This window comes from Equus asinus, chromosome 12, assembly GCF_041296235.1.
Source record: "Equus asinus isolate D_3611 breed Donkey chromosome 12, EquAss-T2T_v2, whole genome shotgun sequence".
Lineage (NCBI taxonomy): Eukaryota > Metazoa > Chordata > Mammalia > Perissodactyla > Equidae > Equus > Equus asinus.
The window spans coordinates 53689056-53708184 of record NC_091801.1 but is presented as its reverse complement, the minus strand read 5'-3'; the positions used below and the strand labels follow the sequence as shown (position 1 = coordinate 53708184).

Here is a 19129-nt window from a genome sequence, read left to right as displayed (position 1 = left end):
TAGGGGGGCCAGCCCCCCGGCCGAGTGGTTAAGTTCATGTGCTCTGCATAACCGGCCCAAGATTTCACCCATTTGGATCCTGGGCATGGACCTAGCACCGCTCATCAAGCCATGCTGAGGTGGCGTCCCACATAGCAGAACTAAAAGGACCTACAACCAGAATATACAACTACGTACTGGGGGGCTTTGGGGAGGAGAAGGAGAAGAAGAAATAAAAGATTAGCAACAGATGGTAGCTCAGGGCCAATCTTTAAAAAACAAAAATGAAATAGGATAGAATAAAAATGATCAGAATAGACAGTAAGGGAAATGTTTTCAGGAAATTTTGCTCGAGTTGTGTTGGTAGTTGAGTGTGTACATACTGGCTGAGTGGTGTAAAATGCGTTAGGCAGAATTCTAAGATGGTCCTCAGATGTACACACTTGGATAATCCCCAAGACTATGAATATGATGGACATCACTCCCATGATTAGGTGACGTTGACTTTAAGACAGGAAGATCATCTGGGTGACCCTGACCTAATTATATGAATCCTTTAAAAGCAGAGAGCTTTCCTGGCCAGCCCCAGGAGAGGAAGTCAGAGCTTCAGATGAGAAGGATTTGATGCACAGTTACTGGCTCAAAGAAGGAGGGGGCCACATGGCAAGGAAAGAGAGTGGCCTCTAAAAGCTGAGAGTGGCCCCCAGCTGACAGCCAGCAAGGAACTAGGGACCTCAGTCCTACAACTGCAAGGAACTAAATTCTGCCAACAGGAATGAGCTTGGAAGCATATCTTTCCCTAGTTGATCCTCCAGATGAGAACTCAGCCTAGCTAGCACCTTGATTTTAGCCTTGTGAGAGCCTGAGCAGAGAACACAGCCCTGCTTTCAGACTTCTGACCTACATAACTGTGAGCTGATAAACGGGTGTTTTAAATAGCTAAGTTTGTGGTAATCTGTTTCATAGTAATCAAAACTTATATAGTACTTCATATGGCCATCTAATAGACGGAAAAATAGAAAGACAGATTTTGTCTAAATCTTCCACTATATAGACAAGAAAATTAAGGTCAAATGATGGTAAATAACTGCAAGATTATACAGTTAGTGACAGAAGCAGGGTAGAAAAAAACTCTTTCCTTGGCCACGGTCCTGAGAGTGATTACTTTCCTTGTAATTTATCTGAAGATTCATATCTTTCACATCAATAGAAAATAGCTTTTCCTCTACTTATTCCAAATCAATGAAATTTTACTATACTCAGGTAAGATGGGTTATTCACTTATAAAAAAGTAACGAGTTTATGCTCATTGCTTTTTTTTGTTGTTGTTGCTATATTAGGTTTAATATGTTCCTGATGTTAGGAATAACTAAAGACCCAAATCTATTGTCTATACAAGGAGGCTATAATTTCTCTTTCCTAGAGTTCTCTCAACAGGAAGTAGATTCTATACGTAGGTTCATGAAGGATAACAACTTTGAGATCAAAAGAAATATCTAAAGAAGCTACCCCAGCCACTCAGCCACTAAGAGACATTTAAATAACTCCAAAATTTTCTAGTTTCTTATTTTTACTTGAAAATTCTTTAATCCCCAGAACCATTGCTTGAATTTAAATATAATGTTTCACTTAAATATGGTGTTTCACTGCATTGCTAAATTTAAATGTAGTACTCTACTTGGCCACAAGAGGGCTCCCAGGTTTTTCCAGTTGTGCAAACCATAAATTGAGTCACAGTGTTATTTTTCAACGAAAGGACATATTGGCTGGTGGACGGCTTAGTTGGCATGGTTTCCTTAAGTGAGATTATATTGGAACTTCAGTAAAAATCTTATTCCACCGCATTACCCATAGAAACTCCTCTGGTTCACCTCTGTGCAGTGAGGGATGGTATCCTTCCGAATGACACAGAAGGCTGACTCTAAAATGTCACAAGAGAAGGTTAATTTCATTCACAGAGTCTCATATCTCTGGATCATGGCTCCTTCTTTAATTTCTCTAAGGTTCTAGCCTTTGCCTATAAAAATAGAGAGTATAACACCTATCTCTCAGAGTTGTTGTAAGGATGCATCAAGATAGAAGAAAGGAGCTTAATTTATACCTGGTACATGTAATTACCAATGATGGTAATTTCAATTGTTGTTGCTTGTTAGTAATACTTTTACTAACGGATACTGAAGTAGACTTGTTTTGTGAATTGATTTTTTGATACAGGCAACTACATGGTTGCTAATATTTCAGCCTTAAAATAATGTTTCCAGGTCCAAATTATTGGAAGGGTTACATAAACATACTAAGTTGAAATTCAGATGTATATTTTAACATAAGACATGCCAATGACATTGATTATGGGTCAAATTGTTTCAATACGATAATTAAAAATTCACTAGTGGTAGAGCCATTTAAAATAACTCATAGTTCATCTTTCTGCAATCCAAACTCACCATTTAGCCTTCAATTTCCTAGGCTAAGCTTTTTATTTACTATGGTGAAGCTGGTCAGTGTTTCTCCCTCATTTTATCTTTACAGAATATTGAGTTTGTACAATAAACTTTACTTTCTGAAGGCAAAATACTGAGTCTTCTCAGCCACTTAATAAATCAGAAAAGCAACAGTAGGTGGTGGACACGTTGAAGCGTGGGAGGAGAGGCCTTTGGAAAATGGAGAGGCAGTTATGTAAACTTTACGGGCTTTTTCTAGTTGATTGATTTTTAGAACTCTGCTATCTTAAGTTTTAAAAACGGAAATATGCACCTGTCTACACTGTTTCGCATCAATTCTCCTTAGTTCACTATTGACATCCTTAAAGACACCATGCTTGTTGCCTGTTGAAAAATAAGACTTGAACATCTTAATCTGGAAAGAGAAAACCTGGGAGTAGATATAGGAAGAGGATATAAAATGGCAGAAAGGGCAAAAGCGGTTTAGTAGCCAAATCCTGAAGTATTACTGCTAGACCTACAGGACGGCATCTCTTTAAGCTTGAAGGAAGTCATTTAACCCAAAGACAGAGGAAAAGGACTTGATAAGGTCATACAGAAAATTGGTGTGGGAATCAGAACCAGAAATCTAATCTAACCTGATTATCATTTCTAGATAGGGACACTGGGGCTGGCCCCGTGGCTGAGTGGTTAAAGTTCTATGTGCTCTGCTTCGGCAGCCCAGGTTCACAGGTTTGGATCCTGAGCGTGGACCTTCTCCACTCATCAGCCATGCTGTGGAGGCATCCCACATACAAAAAGTAAAGGAAGATTAGCACGGATGTTAGCTCAGGGCTAATCTTCCTCACCAAAAAAACAAAAACAAGAGACGATAAGGACGCTAAAATATCTGAGAAAAAAATTTTAAACATCCCATATTGGGGTGGAGTGGACGGTGGATACCAAAGGAAACACGACCCCCTTAATGTAACTTTGGTAAACCCATTAAACCACAGTCTCTACTATTAAGGCTTTAGGAGAAGACCAAATCTCTCCAAAATGAAATAATATGCAAGACCAAAGCACCCATCCTCTTCCTGGATAGATTTATCTCTCCGACACAACATCCTCTACCATATAGGATATGGTGAGCAACTTTTGTCTGAAATAGACCTAAGATACTGAAAATTGTTAGTGTTAGTTAAAAAGAAAGGTCAAAGACATGATGGATAAATATTGGCACATAACAGTTGGCAATTCAACTCACTTAGATTGATTACCTACAACACTCCAATTAATTGTTAAAATTCAAAGTTACTGGATATTATTCTATCTGAGAAAAAGGGAGATAATGGCTGCAAGACCCTTTCCATAGCCTCTACTCTCTCATCCATGGGTTCTGGATGTCAGACCTCTCCATCTCTCCAGCCTCTCCACAGTGAAGAACGTCACATGCAAGGCCAAAACACAACTGTAATTTGGTCTCCCTCAGAAGGTAAAATCTTCCCATTTACTTCGTGGCTTTGTGAGTTACAAGCTGACACCAACCACTGTCTTAACAACCTGACAGAACAGGGTCAGAGACTTGAGGGCCCAGAGGGAAAATGCAAAGAACAGAAACAAAAAACGGTGCTGGCTGGAGAATGGTGAAAATGAAAATAGTAGCACATAAGCTTAAAAATGAAAAACCACATATATGTATAATTTACTCCTCTTAGGCTAGGCTATAGAAAATCCTCAAGCGTGCTCTCTTATTTCACTTTGCTAAATGTTTGCAGCGTTTTTCCATCTCCGTATTCAGGCCATGTAAGAAATGTCCATATAAACCATCAGAAAAATATGCAAGTTATATAAACAAGAGGGCATTTAACCACAGACCCACACATTCGCAGTGCGGTTTAGATGGACTTCATCTATCATTTGCATAAAATGTCTGGTGCTCACCAATGGTGTAGAACCTCTTCAGGTCACTCCTCCGGGAAGGATGCTTATTAGTTGCATTGTTCTGCTCTTCTTCAGTGATGGGCGTCTTGGGTGCAGGGGTCTTACTGGCTTGTGGGATTTGCTTTCCTGCACCAGCCAAAGGGTTGAACCCTGGAGCAGTAATATCCACCGACTGGGACTTTTTCTTCAACCTACAGGGAAACAGTACCACACGCTGTGATTACCAACTTGAGAGATACACTTGTTCCACATTTATCTACATCATAATTTTTTTTCAACAACTGAGTTATATTTGGCCTGAAATAGAACAAGGTTTATTCAGAAATTATAGACCTTTCCTACAGCATTTTGAATTATTCAAATATTTTTGAAACTAGTTGAAAAAAAAAACTTCTGCCTGATTGTTTTGAAAGGTTTCATTAAAATATATTAAAATGTAAGGCGACAAAAAACTTTTAATTTTTCTAATAGCAGACTAAAATGTGGTGTCAGACAAAGATAATACATTTGGCTATTGCTTTTGGTTCTGAAAGGAGTATTTTTAATGCTATAGTAAAACACTAGTTAGAAATAAATAATTGCAACCCAGGAAAAGATAATGAAATGATTATTTGGGTAACTAGAGGCTGCCAGTGCTTTTTTGTTTAATCTATAACAGCATCTTAGCTGTGAAAATTAAAGAGCTCACATTATTTCTCCAGACACTCTCAATGACAGTGAATGTATTGCTCACATCCATATTTTAGAGCGATGACATCAGGTCTAGCATGGAAAGCAAAAAGCTATCCATAAAGCATTTTCCCCACTCACGCATGAGAATGGTTTTTTTTGGTGTGAAAATCATTGATAAACGACATGAGTTAAATTCAAATACTTCAAGCTACACAACTTGATATTTGTGATGTAACTGAACCCTAAGCCCAGCTTACTCTTGGCCCTTGGAACTTCCAGAGGCTAAGGTTAGAGTCATTTTTAAAGTTTTAATTCCTTGTAGAAAACAAGTTAGCAGTTTTCTTTATCTGTTATGGTAAACACACCTGCATTTGCAATTTCCTGAAAGATTCATATATCTTCACACATCCAGGCTTTATTTAGGCTTTTCCCATACATTAGATTCCATTTTCTGCCCCAGTGTCAGATCCTGCTCATGTTTCTAGAATCAGCTTAAATAGGGCCTTCTCTGAGAAGCTTCCTATGACAAGGACTTTGGTAGTCTCACATTATTCCACAGAGGGGGTTATTCATAATTAACTCTCAATAAGCTTCTATTAAATTGAATTAATTGGAGCAGAAGCTTTGTTAAAGGAATAGAATGTACCAATCAGTAAAAGATTCATTAGTGAAAGCAGTCTTTACTAAATTTTAGTAATTTCATTATCACCTATATGCTTTCTGCTATATCCACATATCACCTATTTTACCCTTAATATTCATGAAAACTGACTTGCTTTATCCAAATTGTCAACAAATACATTAAAAAGTGCTCAACAGTGTTTAGTCATGACAAGTGCAAATTAAGACCACATTGTACTCATAACACACCTGTCAGAATGGCTAAAGTGTAAAAGACATGATATTAAGTGTGGTAATGAGGAGCAACTGGAGTTTTCCAGCACTGCTGGTGGGAGGGGAAACTGGTACAACCACTTTGGATGAACATCTGGCAATATCTGCTTAGCCAAAGGCATGGATCGTTGGCTCACTGATCCTATTCCTAGGATATATCCTACACAAATATAGACATGATCATCCAAAGACACAGTCAAAAATGTTCATAGAAGCACTATTTGTATCACACAAATATCAACAACCATCTAAATGTCTACCAATAGCAGAAATGGGTAAATGAATTGTGTAATATTTATCAAATGGAAATTTATACAGCAAGGGAAATGAATGCACTACAAATACTTGCAACAACATAGATGGTTTTCATAAAAATAATGCTGGACAAAAGAAGCCAGATACAAAAGAGCACATACTCTATGACTCCATCCATATGAAGTTCAAATAGAAGCAAAACTGTCTATGGTATCAAAAGTGTGGGGAGTTAAACTGTTGGGGAGTTATTACGCTGATGGAGACATGAAAGAGTTGCTGGCATTCTAGTATCAATTTTTTTCCTGATCTGGGGTCTGGGTCCCAGGATGTAAATACTTTGTAAAAATCTAATGACCTATGATTTTTGCAGCTTTTCTGGGTGTATGTGATACTGCAATAAAAAGTTTCCATAAGCAATTGACTTTTTCACTTATTCATTTACAATGAAGATTACACGTAGCTACTGAATGGCTCCTTGCCACAAAAAGGTGACGGTAAAAAGAACTAGAATGATATTATTGGCCTCTAGCCTCCCAAAGATGACCAGAGGAGAATGAATCTAAAGAAAGACCCTTTCTTTCTTTAAAAGAATTTTAAAAGACTCACTCTGGCTGCTTTGTTGAAATTCAGTTGAAGGCTATATCTCAAAGTTAAGCAAGCTGCTCCTTCAAGGAGCAGCCACCAAAAATCACCCAGGGACCACACACTTGAGGAAATGTGGGTTTACTCTACACAGGGTTATCTACTTTTTCTTACTGCCTTGGTCTTCCCAATAACTCCATTCTGGTCTTAGTCTGGAGTTTGTAGACTGGAGCTAAATGTCATGGTAGTACTAAAGGAAACTAAAGAAGGCATTAGGATTAATAAAGACTAAATTAAGAAATAAATTGCAAGTCACCAAAGCAACAAAGTTGATTTGTCCCAACATGGCTTTCCAGAAACACTTAGACAAAGACCGAGACTACACTAAAAATATTATACTGAACCCTATCAACTCTACGAAATCACCAATATTTGACCATTTATCATGTACAAAAATGTCAGTTTTCTATTGTTCATGCTATAAACTTTATTTCAAAATTAAACTTCAATTTCAACAGAAAGCAAGTTTTTCAGGAGGAAGGGAGTTCAGGGGAGTAGAGATTTAAAGGAAAGGTGCTGAATTTTACAGAAAGAAAGCTGACTGCTCTCTAGTCCTCAGCAATGATTATTTTCAAAACGTAAATCTGACAAGTTTTATCTCAAATTCACATAGTAGATGATTTTATCACTAGGAATTGTTTATATTTTATGTTGGCCTGTTTTAGAATTGATCAGTTACTAAATTAAAGTCTCATATTGGAGGATATCAGCAATGATGGCTTATCTTTGATACGATGCTAGATACTAGAATTGATAAAGTTCTACATCTCTTCAAAATGTCTAAGGGTCCCTTATTGCAGCCTCTTTGCAATGAGCAAAGGACATGGCTCTAGGCTCCAAAGGTAAGTAGAAAACCATCCTGTGGTATTTTCCTTGTTCTTTCTGCCCCTCCTCACCAGACAGTCTTCCCAATCAAGGGATGAAGGATGTCATGTTTTCATTGTTTTTGCTGGAGTCTGGAACATTGCTCGTAGGTTTGCTGGCTTGCTTAAGGATTTCCATTTGCATGTTCTTAGAAAGCAGAACTGTGTGGGTAATTGAATTACTCCCTTAAAAATTCTAAAAATGACTACTGTGGTTGACAAGGAAACCTGCTAAATGCTACCTTCAATTTCCAAAAAATCATGAAAGGGTAAGTCTTTCTAAATTTTTAACAATGTTCTTAATTAAATGTGTTAAACAAATGTAAATAGCATAATGGAATACGTAGGTGTACGTGAGATAAAATACCCATTGATAGTAAATGAAACATTACAAATAGAGACAAAAATAATCTCTTAATAGGCACCAAAAGAATCTTGTTTAATGTGCTTTGCATTTCCAAAGGGAAGTGAGTCTCGATGTCTTGGATGGAGAAAAAGAAATGAGGAAAAGGAGCCGTCCCTCTTGGCATGGCTCTGATAGGCAGACTGTCTGCTGTTTCATAATCTTTGCCTTTCCTTGTTCCTCTGTTTTTGAGGAGGAACTTCCCCACATGTATTCCAACACCTTCTTGCAGCATGGCCTCAAAGTGGGACACTTTTCCGAGACTCAGTTTCCTCATCTATAACATGAAGGTAACATACTCAGAAAGGTCCTGAGGATGCAGCAGACATCTTATGTGAAAGTGCTTGGCATAGCAACTCCACAGGGAGCTCTCAGTGAATGCAAGTTCTGATCTCTTGATAAGAGGATGCAAAGGACAACATAATTTTCTTTTTCAAACTTCCGAGGGATGTTGAGGAAATTATATCAGCTTCTCAGGATCCTTCCCTGCTGCGCTACTCGAGAGAAATACTGCACCTGCAGGAACTGCACTGTGTTCTGCAGGGGATTTCACCTATCCTGGAGTGTGGATTTGGGGAAAGAAGTGGAAGATAACGAGAGGACAAGCGAAATGGGAGTCTTTTGTGTGGCGTGCAATGTGATGTTTCTCTTGTGTGAGTCCCCAAATCTTTTGGAAAATAGCTAATTCCATTGGATAGTTGTGTGGGGTTGACTTAACACAATAAATTCACAAGCAGAGGTGGAGACCAGGGAACCATGAAGAGGTAAGGACAAGAATTGGAAAGGAAGGCTTCTGACTTTCCCACTCTGTAAAAATAGGGTTCATGCCAATTTCAACTAGCTCTCCAAGAAGCAGGAGAAGGCCTGTAAGCCAATCATGAAATGTGAAATCACAGGATCTAGCGAAAAAAAGAAATGGCAGGAAACTTCCAATACCAACCAATTTAAACAGAACTACTCTCAAAGTGATAACCTAAATTCTATCCTTGCATAACAATTCTACTTTGATAAAAAGATAAGAAATCTTCCACTCATTTTCTGAATCATCGTTCAAGTAGAACACAGGAATCTTTTGGGTTAAATGAGTTAATGGACATCCCAATGCCAGGGCTTGCGCCAGCAGTGACTGAACATGGCTTTACATTGCCCACCACAGAGGACTTCTCCCAAAGATCTGGGTCAATTCTCCACTTCAATAGCTTCACCATGGAGAAGGTCTCTCCAAGCTTCCTCACATTTATCCCTTTATTACTATTATTTACTACTTATCATACTCTTTTGGTCTTACCTTCCCTCTTCCTCTCACATTATAGGGTTTTCATCTTCTATCTCCACCCTTCTATCAACTTCTATTCAAGTCATAACCAAGCAATGCTTTTCAATGTTCTTTGTCTATTATGCTCTGCATCTTTGAAAAGTTTTGGTATCTTATCTAAATGCTGCATGATAGAATTCTACCTTAAGCCTAAACTAAAGGCTGATATGACTTAAATGTATAAGAAAAATACGTTTTCATTTAGTTTGAGTTCTTAACTGGAATTACCTCTTCCATCAAGTGGACTTCAAACTGTTCCTGCATAATAACTAATTGGATATGTTCCTGAGTTCTGTAGCTATCTGGAAAACATGAACCTTCTACCATCCACTCAGGATGCCCTGGGCAATAGCAGCAACAGTTCAGAAAATCTACTATAGTATAATGAGAATATTCTTTAGGTCATAAGAATTTAAGGTGGTATAACTTTAGAATGCAAAAGCTACATTTTCATATATTTGACTGTGTACCTGAATAATAATAGCAGAGTGGTTAAGACTGTGGACATGGGGGCCACATTCCCTGGAATTGTATCCCTAACCTGGCATTGATGAGCTGTGTAAACTTGGGCAATTTTCTTTTTTTTTTTTTTTTTCAATCTGGTAAGCAAACATTTTTATTTTTAAAAATATTGAAGGCAGAATTTCCAAATTCAGTGTATATTATTTCATCTCATTTCTACCCTGTTGCGATCCATTCATCTCCAGGCAGAAACAGGGACCAACTATCATTATTTTTTTCATCTTTTTTTAAAATTTCTGAAGACTTCTCAAACTTATCCTTCAAATTATAGAATTACTTTTCTATACTGTTAATTCTGCTCCTTATTCAATGTACTAAAGACATAAATTCCACAATTCCATTTTTTTGGGTAACATTTTACTATTTGGAAGCTTTTTTTTAATTGAGGTTATGACAGTTCACAACATCGTGAAATATCAGTTGTACCTTATTATCTGTCGGTCACCTTATAGGTGCGCCCCTTCATCTTTTGTGCCCACACCCCACCCCTTTTCCCCCTAGTAACCACTAAACAGTTCTCTTTGTTCATGTATTTGTTCTCTTTGACAAATGAGTGAAATCATATGGTGTTTGTCTTTCTCTATCTGGCTTATTTCACTTAACATAATACCCTCAAGGTCCATCCATGTTGTTGTGAATGGGAAGATCTTGTCCTTTTTTATGGCTGAGTAGTAGTCCATTGTGTATATATACCATATCTTCTTTATCCAATCATCAGTCAATGGGCACTTAGGTTGCTTCCACATCTTGGCTATTGTGAATAATGCTGCAGTGAACCTAGGGGTGCATAAGTCTCTTTGAACTGCTGACTTCAAGTTCTTTGGATAGATACCCAGTAGTGGGATGGCTGGGTCATATAGTATTTCTATTTTTAATTTTTTGAGAAATCTCCATACTGTTTTCCATAGTGGATGAACCAGTTTGCATTCCCACCAGCAGTGTTTGAGGGTTCCCTTTTCTCCACAACCTCTCCAACATTTGTTATTTTTTCTCTCCATAATTATAGCCATTCTACAGGTATAAGGTGATATCTCATTGTAGTTTTGATTTGCACTTCCCTGATGATCAGTGATATTGAGTATCTTTTCATGTGCCTATTGGCCATCTGTATGCCTTCTTTGGAGAAATGTCTGTTCATATCCTCTGCCCATTTTTTTGATCAGGTTGTTTGATTTTTTTTGTTGTTGAGTTGTGTGAATTCTTTTTATATTATGGAGATTCACCCTTCGTCAGATATATAATTTGCAAATATTTTTTCTTGGGCAATTTTCTTAATCTCTCCTTGCCTCAGTTTTCTCCATTTTATGTAAAATGAAAGTATTAATAATACCCATGTCATAAAATTAACATGAGGATTAAGTAATATGTATAAAAGCACTTAGAATACCTGGCACAAAATAAGCATTATATCAGTTTTTGCTTTAAACAAAAATGCAAGTGAATACAAACAGTCATGTATTTATAATGTACAGAGTACAGGCCACACACTATACCTACGTTAGTTCCCTCACTGATCACAACAAACATATGAAGTAGGTACCATACTCCCCATTTGGAGAGGGATCAACTGAGGTTTAGAGAAACTGATAGGGCTAAAAATTAGGGAAGCTGGAATCCACCCAGGACATTTTGACTGAAAGTTCACACTTTGGAATTAGGAGATACAGATAAATTTCAGCGCTGACACTTACCAGCCACATGACTTTGGGCAAAGACCTGGACTTTCTAGGCCTCCATTTTCTTAGCCATAATGGTGATATCCATGCTATCTGCCTACTTTACCCAAGAGAGTTAATATGAGCATAAAATGTGTAAATTTATGTGAAAGCACTTTGAAAAATTCCATAGAAATCTACAGTACCATTAACAGTTATACAAATTCATCCTTCGTCTCATTCATTTCTTATATATTTACACAAATGTACACGCACACATAGATACATGGATGCATGCGAATGGCTGTGCCCCAAAGAGCCAACACTTCTGGTCTTTTCCAGTAACTTCCAGAAAGAAGACCATCTGTGGTTTGCACAAGTCATTACTGTTAGCAAAGCTGTCTCCTTGCTTCCTAAAAGAGCTAATGTAAGGATATTTTTTAAAGTAGTAAAGCTGCTGAGAATGCAGATTTTTCCAAGTTGGATACTGTGGCTGCTGCAAAAATCTCGTCACTCAAAAAGAGCTTTTGAGAGCAAATGCCTAAAAAATTTTCACATTGCAAAATCAAGGTCTTTTGTTACCCCTCCAGTACAGTCTTACCAAAAACCAGCAGCTAAAAACAAACCACAAAATCAGCAAGAAACAAGCATAGTCAGAAGTCCAACCAGAAGAAATGACAGATTGGAAAACTTGGCACTAAAAAAAGAAAACAATCCACCAGGGTATAGAATATGTCAGTTACAGCCTGCTCTATAATTGCTGTGGCCATGCTATTCTTTGTACCCCTAAACACAAGGATTGAAACAGAAAATCTCATTAATGTGGAATCAGGAATTGTACAACCTTCTTTTACAATTCCAAATCTATTCAAAATGTTTCAACAGAAGTATCCTTTGGGAGCGCAAATTGGTGTTGGATAGTTAATAGAACACCAAAACTAGATACCTTGTTATAATAAGACATGTTTCTAGCTCTATATTCATCCTAAGAAGTGTATGCTTTCCTATCTTGGAAATTCAGAGAATAGAGAATTCAAGAATTAAGCCACAGGTAGGAACGGTTTACTAGAAATTCTCTTGTTAAATGCAATTGAATTCAACTCTGTGAAGGGCCAGGCCAGTGTACATAATATGAATCATATAGAAGCATACACGAATTCATTGCTACTATAACTAATTTTATACTAAAAATACTAGAATGGGATGCCTAACCAAATTGCCTCTCCAGAGTTTAATGAACTCTATTATAAAAGGTGAATATTTCTTACTGACCTTTCATGAAAAAGACAGCCAAGTCCTCAAAGTTTGTCAGCTGGTTTATTTCTATCCTTATGTTTATACCAGCCCAGAGAAAAGACGTAGGAAAGAAGCATTTTCTGTTAGGAGTCCTTACCATCAGATCAACTTAATTCCTACATTCATAGAAATTCTAGTCTGTTCACCAGTTTATTCCTAAGACTTAGCATAGTTCTTGGCACATCGTAGTTGCTCACTAAATAAATTGTTGAATGAATGAACGGTGTCATCATGGAACAAAAACACAAGAAATAATACAAAAATGCAAGTAAGTTTACATAAATGCAAGGAAATCCAGGAAAATAAATTTAAAGAGTAAGACTTTGGACAGTTTGGTAGCAGATATGATGATCAATTTAATACATTCATGTAACATAGCCTTCTTCCCACTGTATTACGGGAATAGGTTTTTGAGTTTGGATAGAAAAATGAAATTGTTTCATTCCCATTACCAATACTATGATCGATCTGAACAATATTTCAATTATTTATTCACTAAATCCAGTTTTGTAATTTCTGAAGAAACACTCCATAGCTTTGCTAAATTGACATCTTTATTCAAAAATTTTCAGTGATGGCATGGAGGAGTGAAGAGCAAGGACTCTGAAATCAAAGATCTGGGTTCAAGTTTGGGATCTACTACTTTTAAGCAACCTAAAGATAAAACATTTTAATTTTATTGATTAGAAATATATATTTTATGTTTTTGGAGCACTCATTAAGAATTTTGCATATTTTCTTTTTACTATGCAGTTTCAAAGCACTATGTTAATAGTAGTAACATTTTTATGTTTTCCCTTCCATGTACTTTCCAATTATACTACTATATTGCAAGCATTCACTTTGAAATTACAAAAATTTCCAATTTATTTCAGTTTTTGCCTTAGAACTTCAGTCTTTCAACTGGAAAATCCTTAGAGTAGAAACACATTATGCAAATCCAAAGATTAGGGCCTGAGGGATTTGGAAGTCAAATTCTTGTAAATTTTAAACAGTCCTCTGCAATAACTCACAGAGACGAAATTTAATTTTATTACCTTTGATGAAATGATTTGTAACATGCTATTGCCACGTCAATTGAATTCTGTTTATTTCTTTTAGGAAGAAGGAATCCGAATAAATAAGACTATTTTAAGACTTTAGGCTTCTATCCAACATTGCTGATTAAAGGAATCTATTTTTAACAGGGCCTATTACAAACTATCTGTGTAAAGCATATGGATTAGCTGATTAAAATGTAGTTTTGCTTATGCACAACATAAGGCAACTCCAAACTGAATCAAGATAGCTTCTGCGGGTAATAATAATCCGGGCCAAAGCCCAATGGTTTATAGTTAAAATGTCAATGTAGCACAACAATCTCCCATCTTAATTTCCCCAGACGAAGCCACAAGAAACAGGAAAAGAAGATATAGGAAAATATAGGTCTCTCATTTACATTTAATTCAGGAACTTGATGCAAAACATCACTCTGGTGAATCCATTATCTCTTAACTTCTTTAACTAAATCATCCTATTGATGAATATAAAAAACACTTAAGTCATCCTAAATGTTTTCAAATGAAAATAATGCTTTGTGGTTTTTAAATGTGAGATTGAAATATTGATTTTCTTATTGATTGAGAATGACTTTGTTGAAAACTGCCCTACTTCGATTCTGGCTAGCTATAGAAGAGAGGGCATGCCACGTCCTCTTTCCCAATTTGAGAATCACTGGGGAATCTGTTAGTTTTCTTCTGTTCAGAGGATAGCGGTTTAACACGTGAAGGCTATGTCAAGCCCCCAGTACAACAAAGTTGGATTTTAGACTTTCTTCACATAAACATATTATATAACATTTAAAATTACGTTAAAGAAATCACTGTCTTCTTTGCAACGGCAACTCTATAAATCTGCATCTATCTTTCCCCATTATTTTAAATCTTGTTTTCCTATTACAGAAGAGAATGTGGTCCTGGTCTTGTTAAAGCCAGTCTTTCCAGATGTTCTCTGAATCCAACTGTACCCTCTCTCTATACTTGAGATTTTAATGTCTTAACCACTCCCTTCCCTCTGTAAGTCCTAAACTAGTTGAGGAATAGGTATGAGAGTCAGGGACCCCATTGCAAGCCGGCAGCTTGGAGAAGCAGCGTCCTGTGAGGCTGCCCCATGGGCAGCAGGAGTGAAGAGAACACCACAGGCATGCTGTGGACATCAGATCCCAAAGAGAGAAGGCAGAGGAGGCTGGGCCGTACATCCACAGTACTTTTCACAGTCTGAGAAGTCACTCTTCTTTTTTGGGGGAGAATAGCATAGAGAGACAAAGCTCTCTTCTAAATCCTTCAGAAAACAAGGCATTTCTATTTTACAAACAAAGGAAGGGCTGTAGGAAAGGGAAAAATTGTTTACCTTAGTCCTTTTCTCTCTAAGGCTACCATTCCATTTCTTGATTTCTCTTCTCTCCTTCACAGCACATAGCTGCCCATCACATTCACTGGGCAATGCTCTCCAATGCTGCTTTGCACCCACCATTTTCACAAAACAACTTATTTACGGTTCCAATCACTTCATGTGGTCAAATTCAAAAGTGACTTTTAGATTTTCGTTTCTCTTTAGCTGCAGGATGTATTTGTGGAGGTGGATAGCACAGAGGTTAAGGCCATGGACTCTGGAGTTAGAAAGCCTGGGTCTCAAACTTGGCTTCTTATTATGGGATCTTGGCAAAATTACTTATCTCTCTACAGTTTCCTCATTTGTCAAATGGGTTTAACTACAGCGCTTACCTCAAAGAGTTATTAAAAAATAACATCATCCATATAAATATTCATCATGCATGCACACTGGTCCAAATGAGTACTCAACTCTTTTTTGCAGTCCCTCTATTGAAACATTCCCTGACACACAATTCTAGTATTCCTTTTTCCACTATTCCTTGAAGAGTCCTTTCTTTCCTATACAACCCTAAGTTTTGGAATATCCAGGGGCCTAATGGAGTTGGGTCTCCTTCTGCTCTATTTTCAGTATCTTCCTAGAGGTTCTCATCTTTTCCCTTGGGGTGAAATATTTAGATGCTGAGAACTCCCATATTTTTACCTCCACCCGAAACTTTCCCCAGAACTGCAGACTTAAATATACAACTAGAAAATTGGCATTATGCATTCCCTGTGACGCATCTTAAACTTCAAGTGTCCCTAAACAAATTCTCGATTCCTAAACTCACCGCTAACCTTCCTTCCTGTCTTCTTTATCTCTGTAAATGACACCACCAACCACTCAGTTACGCAAGCCAGAAACTTAGAAGTTATATTTGATCCCTTCCTTTGCAACACTCACCACTTGTAATTTATCAGCAAATTTTCTCTATTCTGCATTGGAATTATATATTAAATTGCTCTACTTCTCTCCATCTCCACTACCACCTCCCTAGTCATCACTCCTCTGGATTATTGCCAAAGCCTCCATATTGGTCTCCCCAGTTAGACTTTTCTCGCCTGCTACCTCTTCTTACAGCAGCCATAACAAGCATTTTTAAGCACAAAGGAGACAGATCATTCTCCTACTTCAAAGAATTAAATGGCTCCCTAGTGTGGTCAAATGAATTTCTAAAGTTCTTTCCATGGTCCATAAAGCCCTGCATATATCCGTGTCCTACTTCATTTTGGGCTACTCTTTTTTTTTAAAAGATTGGCACCTGAGCTAACAACTGTTGCCAATCTTCTTCTTTTTTTTTTTTATTAATGTTATGATAGATTACAACCTTGTGAGATTTCAGTTGCACATTATTGTTAGTCATGTTGTGGGTACACCACTTCCCCCTCTGTGCCCTCCCCCCACCCCCCCCTTTTCCCTGGTAACCACCGATCAGATCTCCTTGTCAATATGTTAACTTCCACCTATGAGTGGAGTCATATAGAGTTCGTCTTTCTCTGTCTGGCTTATTTCGCTTAACATAATACCCTCGAGGTCCATCCACGTTGCTGCAAATGGGCCAATTTTGTCTTTCTTTATGGCTGAGTAGTATTCCATTGTGTATATATACCATATCTTCTTTATCCAATCATCCGTTTCTGGGCATGTAGGTTGGTTCCACATCTTGGCTATTGTAAATAATGCTGTGATGAACATAGGGGTGCAACGGACTCTTGAGATTTCTGATATCAGGTTCTTAGGATAGATACCCAGTAATGGGATGGCTGGGTCATAGGGTATTTCTATTTTTAACTTTTTGAGAAATCTCCATACTGTTTTCCATAGTGGCTGTACCAGTTTGCATTCCCACCAACAGTGTATGAGGGTTCCTTTTTCTCCACAACCTCTCCAACATATGTCGCTCTTGGTTTGGGATGTTTTTGCCAATCTAACGGGTGGAAGGTGATCTCTTAGTGTAGTTTTGATTTGCATTTCCCTGATGATTAGCGATGATGAACATCTTTTCATGTGTCTATTGGCCATATTTATATCTTCTTTAGAGAAATGTCTGTTCATGTCCTCGGCCCATTTTTTGATCAGGTTGTTTGTTTTTTTGTTGTTAAGCCGTGTGAGTTCTTTGTATACTATGGAGATTAACCCTTTGTCGGATAAGTAGCTTGTAAATATTTTTTCCCAATTAGTGAGCTGTTTTTTTGTTTCAATCCTGTTTTCCCTTGCCTTGAAGAAGCTCTTTAGTCTGATGAAGTCCCATTTGTTTATTCTTTCTATTGTTTCCCTCAACTGAGGAGTTATAGTGTCTGAAAAGATTCTTTTGAAAGTGATGTCAAAGAGTGTACTGCCTATATTTTCTTCTAGAAGACTTATTGTTTCAGGCCTAATCTTTAGGTCTTTGATGCATTTTGAGTTTATTTTGGTGTGTGGTGAAAAAGAATGGTCAATTTTCAATCTTTTGCATGTGGCTGTCCAGTTTTCCCAGCACCATTTGTTGAAGAGACTTTCTTTCCTCCATTGTAGACCCTCCACTGCTTTGTTGAAGATTAGCTGTCCACAGATGTGTGGTTTTCTCTCTGGGCTTTCAATTCTGTTCCATTGATCTGTGGACCTGTTTTTGTACCAGTACCATGCTGTTTTGATCACTGTAGCTTTGTAGTATGTTTTGAAATCGGGGATTGTGATTCCTCTGGCTTTGTTTTTCTTACTCAGGATGGCTTTAGCAACTCGCGGTCTTTTATTGCCCCACATGAATTTTAGGATTCTTTGTTCAATTTCTGTAAAGAATGTTCTTGGGATTCTGATTGGGATAGCGTTGAATCTGTAGATTGCTTTAGGTAGTATGGACATTTTAACTATGTTTATTCTTCCAATCCATGGGCATGGAATGTCTTTCCATCTCTTTATGTCGTCGTCAATTTCTTTCAAGAAAGTCTTGTAGTTTTCATTGTACAGATTCTTCACTTCCTTGGTTAAGTTTATCCCAAGGTATTTTATTCTTTTTGTTGCGATTGTGAATGGGATTGAGTTCTTGAGTTCTTTTTCTGTTAGTTCATTGTTAGTGTATAGAAATGCTACTGATTTATGTATGTTGATTTTATACCCTGCTACTTTGCTGTAGTTGTTGATTGTTTCTAATAGTTTTTCTGTGGATTCTTTGGGGTTTTCTATACATAAGATCATGTTGTCTGTAAATAGAGAGAGTTTTACTTCTTCATTACCTATTTGGATTCCTTTTATTTCTTTTTCCTGCCGAATTGCTCTGGCCAACACCTCCAGTACTATGTTGAATAGGAGTGGTGAAAGTGGGCACCCTTGTCTTGTTCCTGTCCTCAGAGGGATGGCTTTCAGTTTTTGTCCATTGAGTATGATGTTGGCTGTGGGTTTGTCATACATGGCCTTTATTATGTTGAGGTACTTTCCTTCTATACCCATTTTATTGAGGGTTTTTATCATAAATTCTATTGGATCTTGTTGAATGCTTTCTCTGCATCTATTGAGATGATCATGTGGTTTTTGTTTTCCATTTTGTTGATGTAGTGTATCACGTTGATTGACTTGTGGATGTTGAACCATCCCTGTGTCCCTGGTATATTCGGTTTGCCAGAATTTTGTTGAGGATTTTTGAATCTATGTTCATCAGTGATATCAGCCTGTAGTTTTCCTTCTTTGTGTTGTCCTTGTCAGGTTTGGGGATCAGAGTGATGTTGGCTTCATAGAATGTGTTAGGGAGTTCTCCATCTTTCTCAATTTTCTGGAATAGTTTGAGAAGAATAGGTATTAAATCTTCTTTGAATGTTTGGTAGAATTCTCCAGAGGGGCTGTCTGGTCCTGGACTCTTATTTTTGGGGAGGTTTTTGATTATCGTT

General features: G+C 37.4%; 1 protein-coding gene across 6 annotated transcripts in view; it reads right to left on the bottom strand.

Annotated features, from left to right (window-relative positions):
* Window positions 1-19129, bottom strand: part of OXR1 (oxidation resistance 1) — a 458899-nt gene that overhangs the window by 219053 nt on the left and 220717 nt on the right. For all 6 annotated transcript variants that reach the window (XM_014855255.3, XM_014855256.3, XM_070481471.1 and 3 more), the window contains one exon: window positions 4344-4534. In XM_014855255.3, coding sequence (XP_014710741.1) covers window positions 4344-4534 — 191 coding nt within the window. The remainder of the gene's footprint in view (window positions 1-4343; window positions 4535-19129) is intronic.